The 22,829-nt window shown below is 35.7% G+C and overlaps 1 protein-coding gene across 1 annotated transcript in view; it reads left to right on the forward strand.

Annotated features, from left to right (window-relative positions):
* Positions 1-10,463, forward strand: part of tnc (tenectin) — a 54,482-nt gene extending 44,019 nt beyond the window's left edge. Inside the window, exons 6-7 of the mRNA XM_034984572.2 lie at positions 40-8,125; positions 8,982-10,463. Coding sequence (XP_034840463.1) covers positions 40-8,125; positions 8,982-9,087 — 8,192 coding nt within the window. The 3' untranslated portion in view covers positions 9,088-10,463. The remainder of the gene's footprint in view (positions 1-39; positions 8,126-8,981) is intronic.
* Positions 10,464-22,829: the final 12,366 nt, after the last annotated feature.

Raw genomic sequence — 22,829 nt, forward strand, 5'->3', positions numbered from 1 at the left:
ATAATGAACAAAAATCAAATCAAAATTTTGTAATTTCAGATCACCCTGAAGACGAAATTCCTCTTTTGGATGATATGACAACGACCGTGCGCCCAACTCAAGGATTCTTATTAACTACCACAACCATGGCACCAGTAACCCAGATGTCACAAGACTGTATACATGATGACCAAATATTCTCAGATGGTGCTCTTATAAAAACTGAAAAAGCTTGTGAACATTGTTACTGCATGAAAGGAGATATTGTGTGTGTTGTTCAAGAATGTGGAACACCAATGGAAAATGAGGGCAAAAATTGTACATCATTACCTCCACGCCACGGCCAGTGCTGTCCTGATACATATATTTGTGAAGGAGATGAACTAGTTACTGATTCGACTACTGAATTTGTTGAGTTAACTTCTTCACCACCGAGAAGAGTCAGTATTGAAGGAAGTGGATATAGAAATGAACCTGATGAACCTTATACAGAAATGAGTCCAGCAATAACTGATATAGAAGGCAGTGGTGAAGACTTTGCAACAGGTTCTCAGATAGATACAGGCGAAAACACAACTCCAGAAAAAGAAGTCATTGATGAAACGTTATTAAAATTGACAACTGAGAGTAACCTACATTTAAGTCAAAGTACAGAACCAGACAAAGGACAAAATACAATTCCTGACTCAGTAATAGACAAGGAAACGGCTCAAGAACCAACACAGGATAAGGCAACACTTTCTGGTTTAGGATCTATGACAACAGCATCTGAGGAATACACAACTACAGGCATATCCGATGCATATCTGACTTCTCGGAAAGACGAAATTAGTACTACTGAATCAGTACCAAAGGAAGATGAAAAGAGAACGACAGATTCCACAGACTTACTAATTAAAACTACTTCCACAGATGAACTTATACTTCATACAAATCCTGTAATTATTGAACCAGTTCAGAAAGCTACTACTTCTCCGTCGACTGAATATACAACTAAAGTTCAGGAATCATCAGAACAAGAAGAAATAAGTACAGAAATTTTAGATCAGTCTAGTGTGACTGAGAAAAATAAATTCACAGATGTATTACAGACATCACCCGAAGCAGAAATTTTTATTGAGCTAACAACCAACACTATCACGAACCTATTCACCGCAGAAAGTACTTCTATAAACCCAAATATTAACGAAATAGATGATATCGTTTCACCTGCATCATCACCTAGTAGAATACCTGGCGAAGGCGATTGTCTCTTGAATGGTATCACCTATACTAACAATACAAATGTACCCAGTACGAATAATTGTCACACAGGTTGTAAATGTATCAGTAGTATTATTAAATGTGACCCAATTATCTGCAGTCCACCTCCAGAATATATGGAAAATATGAATGATTGTCAACCTGTTTACGATACCCCAAACTCGTGCTGTCCAACTTATGTGTGCAGCGTTAAAGAAACAATACCACCAGAATCACATAGTCATATGTCTGGAACTGAAAGCCCTAAACCTATTGCACCAAATGAATGTAGCGGCAATGACTGCTTGGATAATGAAGATAAAAAAATGCCCATGGAACCAACCATTTGTACATCCGGTAACTGTTTGAGTGAAAGTCCCACAGTACAAAAAGAATGTGAATCAAATGATTGTAAAGACCAAGCTGAAACCAGTCAACCAGTGCCTTCTCAAGATTGTTCTAATGGTAAATGTCAAATATTGCCTGTAGAACCATGTGAGGGTGAAAACTGTAAAATAGAGCCACTGAAAGATACGGTCTTTGAAAAAGACTTGGAATCAACAAAAACTCCCGCAATCCAAGACAATTGTGAATCAGGTGACTGTAACGATCAAGTTACCACTCCATCGCAACCTTCGCAGGATTGTTCTAATGGTAAATGTGAACTAGAAACACCATGTGAAAGCGAAAACTGCAAAATTCAACCAACAAAAGAGACGATATATGAAAAAGATTCTGAACCCAGTTCACATGTTGTACCAGACATTGATGTACCAACGAAAGTTTGCAATAAAGAAAATGGATGTGACGAAAATAATGTAATAGAGCCAGAAGAGTGTGTTAGTGAAAGTTGTCGACGAAAAGATTTTGCAGAAACAGGTGAAAAAGTACCATTAAAATGTATAGGCACTGATTGCAAACAACATGATGAACCAACTGTACAGTCTACAGAACAACCAATTGATATAGTAACTGAAGGAAGCACAGTAAGTGACATAAACTTACAAAAGACAGAGAGCATAGAATCTCACATAACAACAACCAAAGAAAAACTTACGAAGCCAGATATAGATGTTACAAAACAACCTATATACATAGAATCTACCGAAAAATTGTCTACCATATTTGAACAAATTGACACTGAATCTCCTACGAAATATTATACAGAAAAAGAGGCCATCCAAACAGATATTCCATTAATTCAGACAGGTATTGAAAAAGCCGAAGAAGCTGCAACAGAAATACTTCAAACTGAAACTCCAAAATTATCCGTCGCAGAAACTACAGAATCACTAGGAAGTGTCAGTCATATTGGTGAACGATTAACTACAGAAATCGATATATCCTACACAAAATCGCCGGAATATCTTGAAACAGAAACCATCCCTGGACAAAATGAACAATTATCTACTAAAACGCCACATATTTATACTGAAGATGGAACTGTATTAGACGAAGACCATACAAAATTACCTCAAATTCCATTGAGTGAAATCGAAAAATCTCCAACTGAAGCACCAGAATTAATAATACCTGAAACAAGTGGAATAAATACGGAATTTTCTGAAACGATTACCGAAAAAATCAACCAAAAAGAAGAATTTGTAACGAAATTGCCAGAAATATTCAGAACCGAAAAGGAAACAGTTCATCCCGGAGCCACTGAAACATCATTTTCTGCCACAGAAGCTACCCAAACTACAGTTTCCAAAGAAACGATTTCAGAAACACAAACGATACCTGAAAATTCAGAAGGAGTTACTGAAAAAGAAGTTAAGGAAACTAAAATCCCAGAATCATTAGTCACTGAAAAAGAACAACTACAAACTGAAGTAACTGAAACAATAACTGATCGGGAAGACACTCAAACAAAAACTCCAGAATTATTTGCTACAGAAAAAGAAGTTATTGTAACTGAAGCCTCAAGAGTTACAGCTGCAGACAAAGATATAATTCAAACAGAGAGCCCAGAAATCATAGTTGCGCCAGAACCAAGTCCAACTGAATCTTCAGAAAAAATTAATACTGAACCACAAACAATTCAAACTGAATCTCCAGATGTTGCAGTTATAACAAAAGAGCACACTGAAATGGAAATACCAAAGTTCACTGAAGCAACGCAAACTATAGCTCCAGATGAAACAATTACTAAAAAAGATGAAGTTCCAACAGATATTATAGAAATAGCAACAGAAAAAGATATCATTAAAGTCAGCTCTCCAGACCAGCATGACATGACAATAGAATCAACTACTGGGCATGAATCTCCAGTAGAAGGACATACCATAGTAAATTTGAATCCAGTAACTAATGAAGCTGAATCGTATGCAACTAAAGAATCCATTTTCGAACCACAGGCAACAATAACTGCAATACCTGAAAAAATTGGTGAAGAAAACAAGTACGACGAATCTTATAAGCCAAGACCAACAAAATCTGAAGATATACCTACAGAGGATAAAACTGAAATTGCTACTGAGCCTATAGAGTCTGATGTTTCAAAAACTGTGACAATGGCCGAAGAAACATATGCAGGTGTAACAGAATTGATAACTCAGCCTACATTATTGGAAGTGACAAGTGAAATTACCACAAAAGAAACTTATAAAGTTACTTCAGAAGAACAAGAAATGTACACAAAATCACCTCAAATAATTGGAACAAATGCTGAAGAAAAAGAAGTCACTACTGATAAAAACTTGCTTTACACATCCAGACCTGATGAAACAAAATCGGATGATGTGTCCCAAGCCATAGATAAGTCTTTTACTGAAAGTCAAGTAATTGTCACAAAGGCACCAGAGATATTAACTTCACAATATGTCCACATATCTACAGTACACGATGTAATCGTTACAGAAAGTGACAAAGAAAGCCCTGATACAGCCACAGAACCGACATCACTGCTTACAAATGAAATAACTAATAAGCAAGAAAAGCACACAGAAGCTCCTGAAATACATTCAACAATATTGCAAGCAGAAGATAAAACTACAAAGCTTCCAGAACTATATACAACATTAGTAGAGGAACTTATGACACCTGAAAAAAGCCCTGAAAAGCCGTACGAAACTCCAATTTCAGAATTAGAAAAAGACGAAAAATATACAACTGACCAAATTTATCTAACTACACTGAAAAGTGTTGAAGAATTAACAACTACAGAAAGCAGTAAGCTTATGACACTAACGCCCATATTATCTACAGAGCCTCAACAACAACAATCTTCAACTGATCAGAAACTAGATTCAGAATATCCACATTTGACTACTAAGACAGAAGGCAGTAATAAAGAACCAGAAACTTCCACAGATATTTTAGAGCGTGTGACAGAAATTACTAAAGCTCATCCTGATCATCCGAAAATCACAGAAGAAATAGAAGAAGATTTAACCACAAAGATAACGGAACCAGATATAGTTACTGAAACATATAAAGAAACAACAAGTGATAATTTACCTTCACAATTTACATATAAAGATGAACTGCCTACAGAAATACAACAAACTATCTCTCAAGAAACTAGTTATACCAAAGCAGATAGTGAACCTATTGTTGAAGCAAGTACAAAAACTATTTTAGAAAAAGAAAAGGAACAAAGCCAAGAAACAACAACAATTACATCTCAGATTACTCAAAGCAGTGATAAAGACGAATTTGAATCAGCATTGCCATTTACAAAGACCCCCGAGCCTGAATTTGTAACCGAAAAAGACACGGTTACATATACAATCAAGGGTGAAGGCAAAGATGATACTGAAAAGGATGGTTCAGAACCATTTATTTCCGATGAAAAACCATCTGATACAACAGAAGAATCTGGTTTGCTGGGAGTTCATAAGCCCGATCATACTGATAATGACTCATTAACTACACAAACATCAATGCCAAATGTTGCAGATACTAGTAAAAATGTACAAAATTCTGAGATGAGCACTGAAAACCCTGAATCTATTACAATGTTAGAGCAAAACACATTAGATATGAAAGACAGCGTAACAACTGAATCGCACTTATCCTATACCAGTTCAGATGATAAGCTTTCTACTACAGCCTCGGATGATAAAGAAATACAAGAAAAGCAAGAATCTGATTACAGTGACTTAAAAACGACGTCTTCAATTACTGAACTGCCTATGTCACAGGTTACTCACATTGATCATGCTTCATCACTACAAACTACTTTAACCGATAAAGGAGAAATAGCAGAACAACCATATAAAACTACCGTGGAACTAAAATTGGAAGAAGAGAAAGCGCAAACTCCTCTGTTTGAATTACCAAAACAATCAACGGAAACTCCTGACTATCATATCACGCAACAGGAAATGGAGGTAGAAAGTTCTTCCAAATTAACTGTAGAAGATTTAAATAATTTAGAAGTAGATAATGCCGAAAAAACAACAATGTCTAGCATGGAACCAAAAACAACAGCAATTCCTCACCAGCAAACTGACTTTTCTAAAGACGTCTCTACTGATAGAACTATATCTGACCTATATAACCAAAACACGGAAGAAACACCTACTTCAGACATAAAAGAAGGAATCATAGATACTCAATCACAAAAAACTACAACAGTATCATTACCAAGTGAAAAAGAGACTAATCTTTCCCATGAGCAAGAAACTCCTTCGACAGAATCTGTAGCAGAAATTGTAACTAAATCACCTCATGAAACGCAAACTGTCCTCGAAGAAAATGCTATGACTTCCTCAATATTACTGGATGAAGGACACATTAAAGAAACGATGAGTACTGAAGCCCTTCCAACTGAGCAACATGGATTAGTAACGGAATATCCAGAGAAAAATGTCGATGACATGCCTTCAACTTTGCCTGAAAAAGAAACTTCTGAAAGCGAAGGACTTACTGGCACTGAGCCTACTAAGATATCGATAGAGAAAGAATCTGAATCAGATACGTCATTGTATGTTCCAGTTGTGACTGAACTTACAGAAAGACCGATACCTGTAGTAACAGAAGTCAGTCAACCTGATATTACAGAGAAAGACCACAGACGAACTGAAATCGAAATAAAGTCTGAAGAGAAGACTACGACACATGTCAATTTAGATGAAGTAACAGAAAAAGACATTTTATATACAGAAAGTAAACCACTTTATACCACAGAAGCACAAAATATAGCAACTCAACAAAAAGAAATCAATACTGAAGCATTGGATAGAGCTACAACAGTACCTGACCAAGTTATTACACAGAGTTTATCCACTGGTGTACCTGAACGCGATGAATCCTATGGAACAACTGATAGTGTAGACAAAGATAAAACATATGAACATATATCACCACAAAGCACAACACAAATGCCAGAAATAAGTTCGTTGATAACAGAAACTCAAACAAAAGCTACTGGTATGGAAAAAACAACATTAACTGTGCAAACACTTTCTGAACAGGAAGAACAAAGTCTTTCAGTAACAGTAAAAGAAGAAGCTGAAAGTCAACCTGAAAAATATAATACTCAATCTACAATAGAAAATGAATCGGGTATTACAGAAGCAACAGCAGACTCCAGTAAAGAAACAGACAAGGAAGTACCTGATTTACATAGACCTACAGAGTTAACACCAACAACATTAGAAAGCTTTTACCCTCAAGCACAAACTACACAAACACATAAAGAGTTTGATAAATCAGACGAACCAAAACAGACAACTGAACCAGGTCATGAGTTTAGTGAAACAACCCCATTCTTAGTTGAACTAAAAGAACATACACATCAAGTTATCGATGATAGCTCACGAACGCCTATTGAAGAAATACTTACGACTCCATTATATGAACCACAGCAAACAGAACGAGGTGATCAAAATCTAGATGTGACTGATAAATATGAAGATGAAACATTGGTACCTATTACAGCAACAGAATATGAGCAAGAAGACAAAGAAAAGCCACATGGTCCAGAACAAGTGGAAGAGAAAATTTCAACTACGACTTCAACTGTCAAAGATTATACAGAACACATAAGTGACACTGATATAAGTCCTACAACTTCATCTACGTATCTTGAAACGGGCTTACAAGAAAAAGAAAAACAATACATTACTGCGCAAGACGAAGTTTTAACAACTTCTGCAGCTCCACAAACAACTAGTGAAAAGGAATTACATACGACTATTACAACTGATGAAAAAATAACATATCCAGTTACTGAAACATCAAGTATTTCTACCGAAAAAGAACATTTAGTCACTGACAAACCATTGAAATCAGAAACATCAATGGGAACTACGTTATTAGACGAAGATTTATTACAAGAAACGTCGAAATCGACAAGCAAAATCAAAGAAGAAAGTACAACACACTCTTCATTGACTGACAAATTCACTCAACTTGAAGAAAAACCAATTAAACCGACACCTTCTCCTCCTACGCAGGAGTTAACGAAACCAGCATTTGACGACGAAATCAATGAGGGTATACCATCCCCCGACTTCCCTCCGAGTGGAACCGGGGGCTACGGACAAGAGCCAGACTACATTGAAGAAGATCAAGCCTTTGGACCTGGAACCTGTCGATACGGAGGCAAAGTATACGTGTCTGCGCAACAAATCCCAAGAGATGATCCCTGTGATTTCTGTTTCTGCTTTAGAAGTGATATTATCTGTCTACAACAGAGTTGTCCACCACCTATTCACGGATGCCACGAAGAACCCATACAAGGCTTCTGTTGTCCACGGTACGAATGTCCTGTGTCCATGGCTACTACACTAAATGTTACAACGACGACGACAAGTACTACTACAACATTACCCCCACATTTCCTCCCTCATGCGTACAAGGGTGCAGCTCAGAGGAGAGGATGTCAAATAAAAGGTCACACTTACAAGGTTGGGGAGGTTGTAAGAGCATCGTCGGGACCATGTTTAGTTTGCACGTAAGTATTCTCATTAATAAATTATTTTTTTGTTCTTCATTGTCGCTAACATCTTCAATACTAACAACAAAAAATCAGTATCTAATATCTATACTTAAAATAAAACTGTTACTGGCCAATTTCTGTACACTAAATATACTTATTTTGAAAATTTTAATCGGGGGAAACATTATTAACGATATAGACCCCAAGCCAACTTTTTGGAATTTTTGTCTGTGTGTCTGTCTGTACCCGCATCATACAAAACTACTGAACGGATTTTGATGACATTTGGTACAGAGGTAGCTAACGGGAGTAGGGTAGTTTCATCCCGAAAAAAATTAGGGATCAAATTTTTATCGATTTTACTTCATAGCTCCGTCAAATTTGAACCGATTTTCACAATTCTTTTTTTTATACAAAGGTTGTACTATCATGTAGGTGTCACATAAGTTTGGTGCAGATTTGATGAATAGTTTCGAAAATAGAGTGCTTAAACTTAAACTTAGTGCAATTCACCATGGTTTTGATTAGTATTCAGAAAATTTTAAGAAGAATCACCAGGAAATTCCCACGGGATCTTTAAAAACCTAAAACCACGCGTACGAAGTCGCGAGCATCAGCCAGTTTATAATATTTCTATACTTATGCTGTAAATGCAAAAGTTTGTCTGTCTGTCTGTTACCCTTTCACGGCCCATTCATTTAACCGATTTTCATGGTATAGTTACCGGGATAGTTTGCATACAGGAAACGGACATGCATAGGTTGCCTTTTATCCCGGAAATTCAGCAAATTTGACTTTTGCTCACTGGTTTTAAATAACACAGGCGCGCTTTTTGGAAAATAATTTATGAATTTACTTTTTCCCCTTTCAGATGTGGCGGTGATGGCCAAATGAAATGCGACCCTAAAGCGTGCACGCCAGAACCGATGTTAAGACAAATGATAGCAGCCGCTGTTTCGGCAAAGAGACGAAGGTGAAATACCTCAGCGGTATTAACATGAAGTACGTCATCACAAGAAAAACATCTAAATATGTGATATGTGATTTTCATGTATTATTTCATGCACAAGAATAATGCTCAAATTTCACGATGAATTAGTTTAGGATTTCGTGTCATATGTAGTAATCGCTATAATAATGTGTTATACTTTCGTTTTGTCGTGGCACGCACCGTCTTTTCAATGAAAAAACCATGACTGTGATTAAAATATACTTTCATAATAATTATGTAATTTACGAAATTTCAAATGTAATTTCGAGTCATAGTAATTTTATTATTGATGGTTTATTTATTAGAAAATATTTTAACGAAAGTCAGTGCCAAACGATAGTGCTAAGTTGTAACGACTGCGCCCCTTATGTTAAAAATTTCCAACGATGTCTTTTATATGACCCGACCTACCCGAAGCCTTGCCAATCAAAGTATAATTTGTTCACTTAAAAACGTAAAGCTTCGAAGGTCAGCTTAGATCGCCGAAATCTTGACCATTTTTTACATAATATAAACAAAAAAATTACCGATATAAGTTTAGTCAATTCTTTATTTTTACACGATGCTGTTGCGGTCTAGTATCGTGTAAATATAAAGTAATTTAAGGATCCCAGATGTTGTAAATGCCTTACTTAATTTGTAATAATTTATATATTTTAGGTGTATAGTACTTAAGCCATGTTTCGAGACCAGTGACTACTTATTATAATTTAGAAGTAAAACGAGGCCCTTTGCGCTGATTTCGAAAAGTGTCAGTCGACGCAATAAGCCTTGGCTGACACTTCTCTCCACTTTCATGTCTTGCAGAAAGCGACACGGCAACGATCTTGTTTTCTTCAATTCGTGAAAACTCTGATACTAGCACTTGCATCGTAAAACTGGCTGAGAATAATGATCGTTTTGTAAAGAACTTTACAATGTAGCTCATTGATAAGGCATATTGTAGGATCTTTTGTAACTTTTGATATAAAAGTGCTGGTAGTTTATTGAATATTTGAATCACAGATCCAGGCGGGTACGAAAGTTTCTCGACTATTGTAACCGTTATTTACATGGTATTGAATAAGCGGTTACATTAATTCGTACCACCCTTCTTCTGTATAATGAGGTTGTAGTTATATCTCCTTATTTATTTAAAGTTATAATAATAGTGATACTTATTTGTTTAACTGGTGATATAATATGTACTGTTCAATAGTTGACTATGGTTTATTGCAGTTCATTGTGAATTATGTCAATTACACAATTAATATTATTTCATTGGATTAATGTTTTACCGAAATTGAACATCCCTAGCTAGGATCTAGCTACCTGTACAACTTCTGCAAACGAATTTTAAATAAAATATTACAAATCAACTGATATTTTTCTAATTAACTTCATATATATTTGGTATAGAAAATCCTTTGCCGATTTAGCATGAACATCAACCTACCTTAGATATGTTCGCGCTCCAGTGTCCTCCGCACATCTGCATTCTGCAACTGTTGCCTAATGAAGGCGATACGTGCATGTATTCAGGAACGACACGTGCTCCACAGTTTTCAACATACTTTCATAATAGTATACCTACTAGCTTATGCTCGCGACTTTGTTCGCGTGGACTACACAAATTTCAAACCCCTATTTCGCCCCCCTAGGGGTTGACTTTTCAAAAATCCTTTCTTAGCGGATGCCTCGACATAATAACTATCTGCATGACAAATTTTAGTCCGATCTGTCCAGTAGTTTGAGCAGTCAGTCACCTTTTCCTTTTATATATTAAGATTTATCAACGGTAAGTATGCATTTAATAAAAAACCGGGCAAGTGCGAGTCAGGCTTGCGCAACGAGGGTTCCGTACTACATTCGTATTTTCGACATTTTGCACGATAATTCAAAAACTATGATGCATAAAAATAAACAAAATCTGTTTCAGAATGCACAGACGAAGCCCTTCATATGATATCCCACTTGATATAGTTATCTTACTTCGAAAACTGAAAATACGAATTCCTGACCACAATTTAATTTTTTTTTGTGTGATGTAACCACAAATTCACAGTTTTCATATATTTCCCCTAATGTCTGCTATAAGACCTGCCTACCTGCTTTGGCATGATTCTAGTAGATCGGGAAGTACCCAGTGGGTGTAGGTTTCTTGACAGACCGACAGACGGACAGACAGACAACAAAGTGATCCTATAAGGGTTCCGTTTTTCCTTTTGAGGTACGGAACCCAAAAAAAACGATTTTACGTTATTTTTAACATAATTAATTATTTACGTCACGCCGCGCTGTAGGGAAGCCGATTAATGTGACGTCACAAGGCGTAAAAGACAAATATTTTTGAATTATTTAACATAACAATAGTTTCCCGCAGAAAAAACCTCTATTTTTATGTAAAAAAATTGAAAAATATAATTTATCGTCTATGGATTGCGACTTCATTAATCACCTTCCGTGTAGCGTGACAATTACCGTGGTGACGTTCATGGTGAAAATCAGTACCCTTATTATAATTGCGAAAGTGTGTTTGTTTGTTGGTTTGTCCTTCAATCACGTCGCAACGGTGCAACGGATTGACGTGATTTTTTGCATTGGTATAGATGAAGACCTGGAGAGTGAGTACTTTATATCCCGGAAAATCAAAGAGTTCCCACGGGATTTTTAAAAACCCTATTTCCACGCGGACGAAGTCGCGGGCATCAGCTAGTAAATAATAATCATGATTTTTTTTTAATTATTCTCTTTTAATGAATTCTAGTCTAGCCCCATAAACAACCGCTATACAAAACATCACAATCATTTTATAACTACAGTCACAGGGTTAACATTTTATGATTTTACTATCACTTCATCCCTCTACCTCGAACGTGACGAAGCTTTTAGGCAAGTCAATTGCGAGCTTACTCACATACATGTTAACTTTCGTAGTAGTTCAGACTTGTATGCACTAGATGGCGCTTTAAAAAAAGATCTACCCGCAAATAAATTTGGAAAAGACTCAGGAAAAGTTTTTTGGTTTAGTTTGATTTTCTTTAATATACACCATTATAAAAATAAAGAAATAACACAAAATAGAAGTACAATTAACGGCTTTATCGCTTTGAAGCGATCTCTACCAGGCAACAATGTTGAGGAGGATGAATGTTCAATGACTTTACTATGAAAAGTTGCTACTTTTTGGTCGTACATACTGTCAACAATTGTAAATATAACTTTATGAATAACCACATTTAGAACTGAAAATAATATAAGCCTGCCTAATCAAAATATTTACATAATAATATTATGATCAATTTACCTAATTGGTAGTTATCACGTATCTATTTTTTAGATTTAAATGATGAAGTAATTATTTCATAATATATTTCATTACAATAATAATAATAATCCATAAGATGTTGTCTAAAACTGCTTGCATACAACCTACATATTCAAACATTGTAAATACCTGTTCTTGAAGTTGCTCCTGCAACTCTCTTCAACTTTTCTACTTTTTGTTCAATAATCATAACATGGGAATACCATTTCTCAAAATGTTTCTCGAAGCAAATAAAAGTTTATACCTAGTTACAATATTATTTATACAATAAATGTACCTATAACAACTAGTTCAGGAACCTCATAGACTGAGACAATAAACTTCCAGAAGACATATTGGAGAAGTCTTTCAACAAGTGCAAAGCTGTCATAAAACGAAAACTTACTTATCGAAAAATCCTTTTACAATATAAATGATTATTTAAATGAAAAGAAAGCTTTGGAATGAGTTGCCACAGTTTTGATAGTTTCAGTAAGTTTAAGTGACATTGTGAAGTGGTGATAGTAATAAGAATAACCGGATGAGTTTATTGTGGGCTTCCTCTTAGACCAGGGCGCGTTTGTAGCTTTAGTTTTAAGTTTAACCGCATTATTATCTTTCCAAATTCAACAATAGGCTACTTGACTCATATCTAATTTCGTCCAATAAATGATTATTTATTATAGTATTTTGCTTAAGACAACGAAATATATCAATAACAATTATTAAAAAACGCAGGATGGATATATAAATCCAATTTTAAAAAATACAATTTTTATTTTTATTTGAAACGCAGAAAACGCTGTCAGCCATGATGTGACGTCATTAAATATGTAAACAAAGAAATGTCATCCCTATGTCACGCGTGGACTAACGTAGTATCCATATATATAAAATTTAAAGTCCGTAAAAGTTTGTCAGGACTTTAAATTATCTACTTTTTTTACATTCTCGGATGATACAATAACGATAATTACTATATTTTTCATGTAAACTAGTATAGAAGTCATATTTATTAAACTTTGGGAGGTTGTGCTGTTGTTTACAAATGCATGACGTCAGAGCACAGATAATCTATCGGCCAAACATGGCCGACAGTGTTTTCACCTGTCTAAGAAAAATATATTTTTAAATTAAAGTTTTACGGTTTTTAGGGCGCAAAAAAATATAGTGTTAATTTTTTTGATCTAATAGGACAAATATTAACCATTTAAGACCTACTTAAAAAAAAGGGTCAACTAGCCTATTGACTATCAAAAAGTGTACAATGATACCCATTTTGAATAAATGTTGAGTTTAGGTTTTTGAGTTTGAGAAATGTAAGATAAAAGGTTTTTGATAAGAAACTCTAAAAATAAATGGAAAGAAAAAATTCTAGGCGTTCAATTCAAAGAAGTAGTCCAAGTAGGTAGTTCCGCACCAAAATGCGACTGTCCATCTGTCCATCCGTCATAAATGCTTATTTTAGTAACTACTAAACTGGAATTAGGTTTAAATTACAGGTACCTTGCCCAACCTTCTTATTGCAAATGAAAGAATTTAAAAAAAATCGTTGTAAAAGGGCCCGAAAATATAATTAGGTGAAATAGTTTTTACTTGATGAAAAAATTACGAAAAATACCATCCCCCCTCATCTCCAAAGTATGCAAAGCGAAAAATATGAAATATTAGATTTGCTGATTACAAATTGCTAAAAAATTACAGAAATAAAAATAAAAACTCTCTTTCGTAGCACAGCTTTTTGACAATTTGAAAAACTTATAATAGTACTTAAAAAAGATAAATAATTATAAAAGAGATAAAAGAGATTTTGATTTTTTAACTTGTCCAACTTAACCTACGAAACTCCAGCGGCCGGTCTGATTTGCTCATGGTAGGCTTTTATTTTCATTCATAACTGAATTCGGATTTTATTTTTATTTTTTTATTGAACCACCAACAGAATTATTAAAAAAAACCATTATATTAATCCTGTGTGATAAGTTATTATATAATTCAAATTTTAGACGGCTACAGCATGCAAATTTAGACAGATAAGTCGGGCTTAATAACTTAGAACTAACAGCTTATGAAGGAAACACAAAGGTAAGAAAATGGATTACTTATTTAGGTACGAGCAGTTAGGTTATTAGGTAGTTACGTGTGGTCATTTAATACCGAAACGGCATACGAATCAAGCTTACCTATTTTATATTGTTCAATTTTTAATCCTGGCGACAATAAAATTATTTCAAAAAAAAATCAGGACTTATCCACATTTTGTTAACTAGCTATTTGTTACCTATGTAGAAATATGTACCCTCAATTTGAATAACCTCATCTCTTTCACACTAATGTAAGCACCCGTCTGCCATTTCACTCTATCCCATTACTTTTATATTGTTCGCTAACTTTCTTGTTTGTATAAGCAAATACGTACCTATTTGAAAGTTTGTATAAGTATTTGTAGGTTGTGTTTTTGATAAGTAGATAGGTATACTTATAGGTATTACCTTCTTAAAAGACTATATAAGTACCCTAGTAAATTGTTAATTATTATAATCACTAGGTACCTAGGTATAGTTATAGGCGACTGGTTGAGATGGTAATCGGGGTAAGAGGCGGGGGACGCCCGCACACCCGCACGTCACCCACGCTCGCCCGCACCGGGTATAGCGCGGGGGCTGTGCGAGTGTGGGGGGCGTTCAGTTCTAGGTCAGGTAATACAACTTGGGAGAAACAACTTCGACAAGGAATCTGACAGAATACCTACCTACAGGGGCTGGGCAGCATTCGGAAAATTGCATCCTGTCTTCAGTTCGTCCATACCCCAAAGCCTAAAGACGAAAGTCTTTAATGAGTGTATCCTATCTGTGATGACGTATGGCGCTGAAACGTGGACACTGACAGTTGACCTTGTCCACAAGTTCAAAGTAGCTCAGCGTGCTATGGAGCGGGCTATGTTGGGTGACTCTCTGAGGGACAAAATTAATAACGAAAACATCAGTATGAGAACCAAAGTGACCGACATAGCTCCATGAAATTCTCAATAGCGGACTGAATTCTGAAAGGTTGCCGGTTCAAATCCCATCCGTTGCCCTATTGTCGTACCTTATTTTATTTATTTATTCAGATACAATTAGTTAACTTGACTGCCATATCACCTGGTGGTAAGTTATGATGCAGTCTAAGATGGAAGTGGGCTAACCTGGAAGGGGTATAGCAGTTTTTAGGGTTCCGTACCTCAAAAGAAAAAACGGAACCCTTATAGGATCACCCTTATCACTTTGTTGTCTGTCTCTCTGTCTGTCTGTCTATCTGTCTGTCCGTCTGTCTGTCAAGGAACCTACAGGGTACTTCCCGTTGACGTTGGGTACAAACGGAGTTTGATTTCTATTTGACTAACTAGCTTATGCTCGCGACTTCGTCCGCGTAGACGACACAAATTTCAAACCCCTATTTTACCCACTTAGGGGTTGAATTTTCAAAAATCCTTTCTTAGCTGATGTTTACGTCATAATAGCTATCTGCATGCTAAATTTCAGCCTGATCCGTCAAGTAGTTTGAGCTGTGCGTTGATAGATCAGTCAGTCAGTCGGTCAGTCACCTTTACCTTTTATATACTTAGAAGATTATCGTCTTCAATTATTTCTTTGTCCTTCTATGATCCCTTTTCATTTATAGAAACTGGGCTATAAAATTTAGTACAGATCGCGCGGCGAGAGTTTGGCTTTGACCTTCGGGTGGAGGGGATTACTGCGCATGGGTACTGTCACGCACACAATACTTTTCCTTTTTTATGTACCAGGTTGGATATTTGAGTGGGTCAAAATTCATGTACAGTGGTAATAATGCTAGAAAATAATACGAAATAGATAAACTTCTTCATTTATTAAAACTATTGATAGTTATTTTACTTATATAAAATGTTTATTTCCTTTTAAAGTTTACAGAGACAGCGATGAAAATTCTAAATAATTGTTTTTTAATAAAATTATTTATTCCAAGATACATGTAAAATTGGTACATACAAACAAAAGAAAACTTAAAATAATTATTAAATACAAAAGTTAACATTAAAAAAAAGTCTTAGCAGCAGTGCTATTCAGATTCTTATATAATAAACAATTAACGAAAATAGCAATTCACTTGTGAACGTGATTGTACAAACAGAGGCAGGGAACGACTGGAGCAGTGGAGCGCCAATCAGAGCACCGCGTGCGCCTACACACCCGCCCCGCACCCCACTAATTGCCCGTTGATACCCAATTTCTGATTTCTGCGCAATAACGGTCAAAGCCAAACTCTCGCCGCGCGTACTGTACATACTTAGATAGTCTGTATACACTCGAACTTCAATACTGTTTTAGACTGATACATGATTAAAAACAACACACCAGATGTTTCTCTTCCCGAGCAGTCGTAAATGTCGACGAAGAAAAATATAGGTTATAATATTATTGTACTCAAATTCTTATTGTATTATGTCCGTAGGCAATGGCAATTCGACTTTAATAAGCCTTTAAAATATCTTAAACCTCTACCTTTAGTATTATCAATAGGAATCTTATATGTTTAACACGCGGTGATAGCCTAGTGGTTAAGACTTCCGCCTTCCTTTCGGGAGTTCGGGGGTTCGATCTCGGGCATGCACTACTAACTTTGTTGTTATTGAGTTGTTTAATAGCTTTGTGATAGTTCTAATAGGTTTGTCATTTCGTAAAGTGGTGATAATAAAAAGAATACCCGGCTATATTTGTTGTGGGCTCTCTCAGACTTGGGCGCGTTTGAAACCCTCGTAGCTTTAGTTTTAAGTACGTAATTAATTATCACCACTATCAGCCGCACTCAGAATCATGCAAGGTCAAAAGTCAAAGTCAAATTATTTAATTATTATGACTACATCTTAAAAATTAACAAATTTGATCATCAGTAAGTGTAACATGTTACCTATTCTCAATAAACAATTTGACTTTGAAAAATATATGTATTTATGCCTACCTATTGATTTTCTAAACCCCCCTTAGGGGTGGATTTTCTCAATACCTTTTCTTAGCTGATGCTTACACCCTAGAAGAAAAGGCTTTGTAGGTTAATAACAGTGCAGTAATATGTTTGCCGCAAGTGTGGTAAAAGTCAAATTTTTATAGTTTTGATAGCGGTGTATTAATAACCACTTTATGAGCAAATGCCTTTACAGACGCTCTTGTTATACCTAAATTATTAATTCCTTGAAAAACTATCGGTAAGTACGTGTATTTTGACTTTTGATCGCTGTACCGTCAATGGACTAAGCTACCACAGCTTAGTCCGCACCACAGCTTAGACGTGTGAAACTAAAGAAACTTTCAGCCTCCAAACTTCATAATCGCTGATCACTCCTCCCTGTATTGGGGTCAATACGCAGAGAAATTGCAGGTCTGATTTCAGACAAGCGCTAATCTATAAATTTAGAAAAAAAATCAGCTTTTATAAAATAACGACGGTCTGGCACGCGCTGGCTCTTGAAACTGAAAATTATTAAATTACGTTCCTATTTCATATCAAAATAAAATTATAATGTAACAATAAATACGATTTATGGTCCATAAAAAGAAAGTAGATCGCTGGAAATTCAATTCCCTTAAAATAGTAAGTTTCTCTGTTATTTCTGTGAGTACCGGCGCGGCGGGAGGAAAGATTTGAGCTAAGTTACGATTTCGAATGTATGGGAAGGAACAAATCATAAAACATTGCCTCATTTTCATTTTCATTAACTCTATAAGAACATGGCAGCGCATACCGCTGCGCCAGAGAGTTCATTTACCCACAGGTCTTACAATATTAATACATAATAAGTAGGTAATTGGCTCTTAAAAAAATATCAAAATTGTTCTTTACGATGATCGCGGACATACATATACCTACGTTCGGTTCTAATACATAGCCTCCCTCTTTTGAAGTCGGTTAAAAACAATTCTGTATTCACTGAAATGATCAGCATACTAACACGTAACATTCTTCATCAATTTACCTACCCCCTACATTAGCCGCTTAAGTTGAGCAACAATTCGAAAGCGATAAATGTCATGTTTAAGTAAAGGGTATAGCCCCATAGAGCCCAAATAGCTATATGGCTTTTTTTTACGAGATAAGTGCGTGAGGTCCCGCAGAGTCGGAGGCCCATGCACCATCCCGGCATCAGAAGGTTCAGAACCGCGGCGCCGCCCCGCTCCATTCGCGGTCTCCATGGCGACCAGCTCAAATGACGTATCGATCCCGCGTGGGGGCGGGGGCCCAACTCGCGGGGTGGCGCCGCTCCACCCGCTCCCCCCTTGCACCCCTGCCCCGACACTCGACCGTTGGCCCATGCAAAATGACGGATGTAAAGTTTGGATATACCTCCTTGGAAGGAAATGATATGATTTTCATTAAAATGAAAATGAAAATGAGGCAATGTTTTATGATTTATTCCTTCCCATACATTCGAAATCGTAACTTAGCTCAAATCATTCCTCCCGCCGCGCCGGTACTCACAGAAATAACAGAGAAACTTACTATTTTAAGGGAATTGAATTTCCAGCGATCTACTTTCTTTTTATGGACCATAAATCGTATTTATTGTTACATTATAATTTTATTTTGATATGAAATAGGAACGTAATTTAATAATTTTCAGTTTCAATATAAAATGTCGAAATCGTTATATGAAGATTTTCAGACATATTTTATGCTCACAATTTTCTTTTTTTAGGTACTGCCTACTTACTCATTCACTTACATTAGTTAGTTTTTCTGGTGATTACTAACTTATTCCGTAAAATCGACTCAGTATCAATCTATACTAATAAGAGAGGGAAATATTTGTTTGTTTATTTGTAATAGATAATCTCTGAAACTACTGAACTGATTTAAATAATTCGTTTACTTACCATTAAAAAGCTGCTTTACTCAGAAGTAACATGGAAGTAACACAGGCTTAGACCGAGCGAAGCCGGGCGGATAGCTGAGTCAGGGTGATTGATATATACTTATATTATATACCTACAAGTACGTAAGTAGGTACTAAATAAATAGACAAGAAATATCAATATCAATATTAAGAAACTGATATGTAGATATATTTTTACCTACATAGGTAAATAGTGAAATATCTTTTAATTAGGTACTTTAAAACATATTCTGTAAAAAATAAAACATTTTTTCAAGGCTTGACGCATTTTCGTTACAGCTTCATCATAAATATGTTTTTATGAAACAAGCGTACATTTTTATATGAAGAGCCTTCAGACAATGTTTACTCGTGATAAGGGACGTGACACTTTTGTAAAGCTGAATCGAACTATTTCCAGTAGGTCTAGCACAATTTTCCACATCTCGATAACGTTGATAGATCTCGAGTTACGAAAATACGACGACGTTATAACGTCAGATTAAAATAGGTATAAAGCATAAATCCTCTATTTGTAAAGTTGTACATTCAATAAGTAGTATAACTACGTTAGTACCTACTATTATATATTCTGTGGTATAACGGTTTTAATTTCGCAGTTTCCGCTTGGACACTAGCTGTATATGGCAGTACCAACTAGAGCTGTAAAAAACTGAGCAAGTGCGAGTTGAACTCGCGTGAAAAGGGTCCCGTACGATGAATATGTAAGATATATTAAGACGATAGACATATAAGTTTCCTGTAACCTACAAGTAAAGAACTATTTTCTGTATTTTCCAAAATATAAAGCTCAGTAGTTTCAGAGATACCTAAGGGAAAAAATGGTCAATTCTCATCTATTTTCTTAAATAGGTTTAAGAATCTAGATGAGATGAGACTTTTTCTAAATTATAAGAAAATACTAGCTGATGCCTGCGACTTCGTCCGCGTGGATTTAGCTTTTTAAAAATCCCGTGGGAACTCTTTAATTTTCCGAGATAAAAAGTAGCCTATGTCACTCTTCAGGTCTTGAACTATACCCATGCAAAAAGATCACGCCAATCGGTTGCTCCGTTGCGACGTGATTGAAGGACAAACCAACAAACAAACATACTTTCGCATTTATTATATGGGTACTGACATTTGAAATCCCCACAACAAAGCATTTCATAAATGATATGTCACAAAGTACTGTTTGCAAAACTTTATGTTTTAATTTTCCTTTTTGCCTCCAAAAGTGACCCCATTTTCAAAATTCATTAGTTTACGTTACTTTTCCGTGTTTGGGTCACAGAAATTCATATGTCAACTTAATCAGCCCAGTACATTCGGAGTAAATTGGCTGTGACAGATGGAGAGACAGACAGACAGACGCACGAAAATGATGCATAAAGGTTCCTTTTTTTCATTCAGACGTACGAAACCCTAATAAGGCAATCCAGGTCGATTTTACTTACACGATCAAATGTTTGATACTCAAAATCTATCAACGATGTCGATTTTACTTACACGATCAAATGTTTGATACTCAAAATCTATCAACGATGTCGAGATGTTTGAACTTGTACTAACCCTATAGTAATACCTAACGTACAGAAACACGCTATTAAAACTAATAGTATGCGGCTTCAGAAACATCGGCGAAACTTTAATTAGTTTGCAGTATTAATTTACCGAATCTAATTTACTGATGCAATTAGATCTCTGTAATACGTTTCGAGTTTCGAATTCATTTCTTACTTTGAACTTAGCATCTATTATACCTACTGGTTAAGCAACGTTAACACTAATCATCTCTATAACTTCTCTTCTTCTTCTTCTTCAAGTGCTATCTCCTACCGGAGGTTGGCAATCATTAAGGCTAACTGGATCTTGTTTACTGCTGCCCTAAACAGTGACCTTGTACCATGTTAAACCACACAATCACACTCAGTCTTATCATTTTACTTTCTGAATATAACAATAATGGGCAATGTAAAATGGAAATACTATTTTCGTACCACTTGCTCAAAAAAGTGACATTTAATGCCACAAAAAGCGTACATAACAATAGTCATTTTTAATCTGTTAAAAACGGAAAGAAAATTGTACTGAATTTCATTCATCCCCTAGGGAGAGAATGTGATTTAAATTTGGAATACTTAGGTACCGAAATGTATACTGAACTTTTTATTTCTTTTTTTTTATTTATTCAGATACAAGATAGCCCTTGACTGCAATCTCACCTAATGGTAAGTGACGATGCAGTCTAAGGTGGGAGCGGGCTAACCTGGAAGGAGTATGGCAATTTTTATTAAACCCATACACCTTTGGTTTCTACACGGCATCATACCGGAACGCTAAATTGCTTGGCGGCACGGCTTTGCCGGTAGGGTAGTAACTAGCCACGGCCGAGGCCTCCCACCAGACAGATAGACTATATCTGTGTTTTTTTTTAATTACCAACATAAAGAATGTTTAACAAATCCAATTTAGACACAGCAAAAACCACGAAGGTTTACACCATTGAGTTTGTATATAAAGCATTATACATCTTTTTGAAAAAGGAATACGCATTTATTATGCAGTTATGATTATTATATAAAATTACGAAAACCGACAAGGCCGTATGAGATTGATGCCTTTGCTTTTCCGACAAAAAAATATTAGTCTAGGAATTTGCCGCGTTTTTGTTTTCTTCAAATACATAAGCGTTAAGTTTATTTTAATTTATTTTTATAAATAAGTTAATGTTCTAAAAATACGTTTAATAAATGCTTATCTCATATTATTATTGTGTTAATTTTTTCGCAAATGGTACGAAAAGTAGAGTATTTACCTCGGTGATAAAGCTGTCTTAGTCTTGGGTGAACTTCCCTACACTTACTTCCTACTTCCCTTCCCTCGCTACACTCAGGACTCGTCTTAAATCCCTCGCTTCGCTCGTGATTTAAGTTTTTAACACCCTCGCTACGCTCGGGAGTAAACCTCGAGTCCTTCGTTACGCTCGCGATTTAAATCGTCACCCGCGACAGAAGACACTGCTTTATCCCCTTGGTTAATAATCTACTATTAACATTTCTCTACCTACTCATTATGTTAGTAGGTACTGATGTAGTAAGTGCATACACGGTTAGGACAAATTCATATTTAAATATTTTTAAATTATGTCATTGCCGTGTTTAAACGTCTCTTCTAAAATTTTGTTTCAAACATTAACATAATTAAGTGGTTCTCAAAGTTTTCCCATTATAAACTTAGCGAGAAATTTTATTTTTCCCTCAAGTCACGCGTAGCTGTGTGCGCGCGTGTACACGACACGGCGAATTGGATTTTAGCTTGTGTGAGTAAACCTACTTTTGTCGAACGAACAGGAAACCTTTAGAGATTCATGAAAAATAATACTTACCTACTTAATAAAAAAGTATCAAAAACGAATACAGACAAGTGACAAATACTTGTCGACTAGGTATCGTTCTGAAATGGCACCGAATTCATACTAATATTATAAATGCGAAAGTTTGTATGTCAGTCTGTCTGTTCCTTTTCACGGATCATTCGTTAAACGAATTTT

This window comes from Maniola hyperantus, chromosome 3, assembly GCF_902806685.2.
Source record: "Maniola hyperantus chromosome 3, iAphHyp1.2, whole genome shotgun sequence".
Taxonomy (NCBI): Eukaryota; Metazoa; Arthropoda; class Insecta; order Lepidoptera; family Nymphalidae; genus Maniola; species Maniola hyperantus.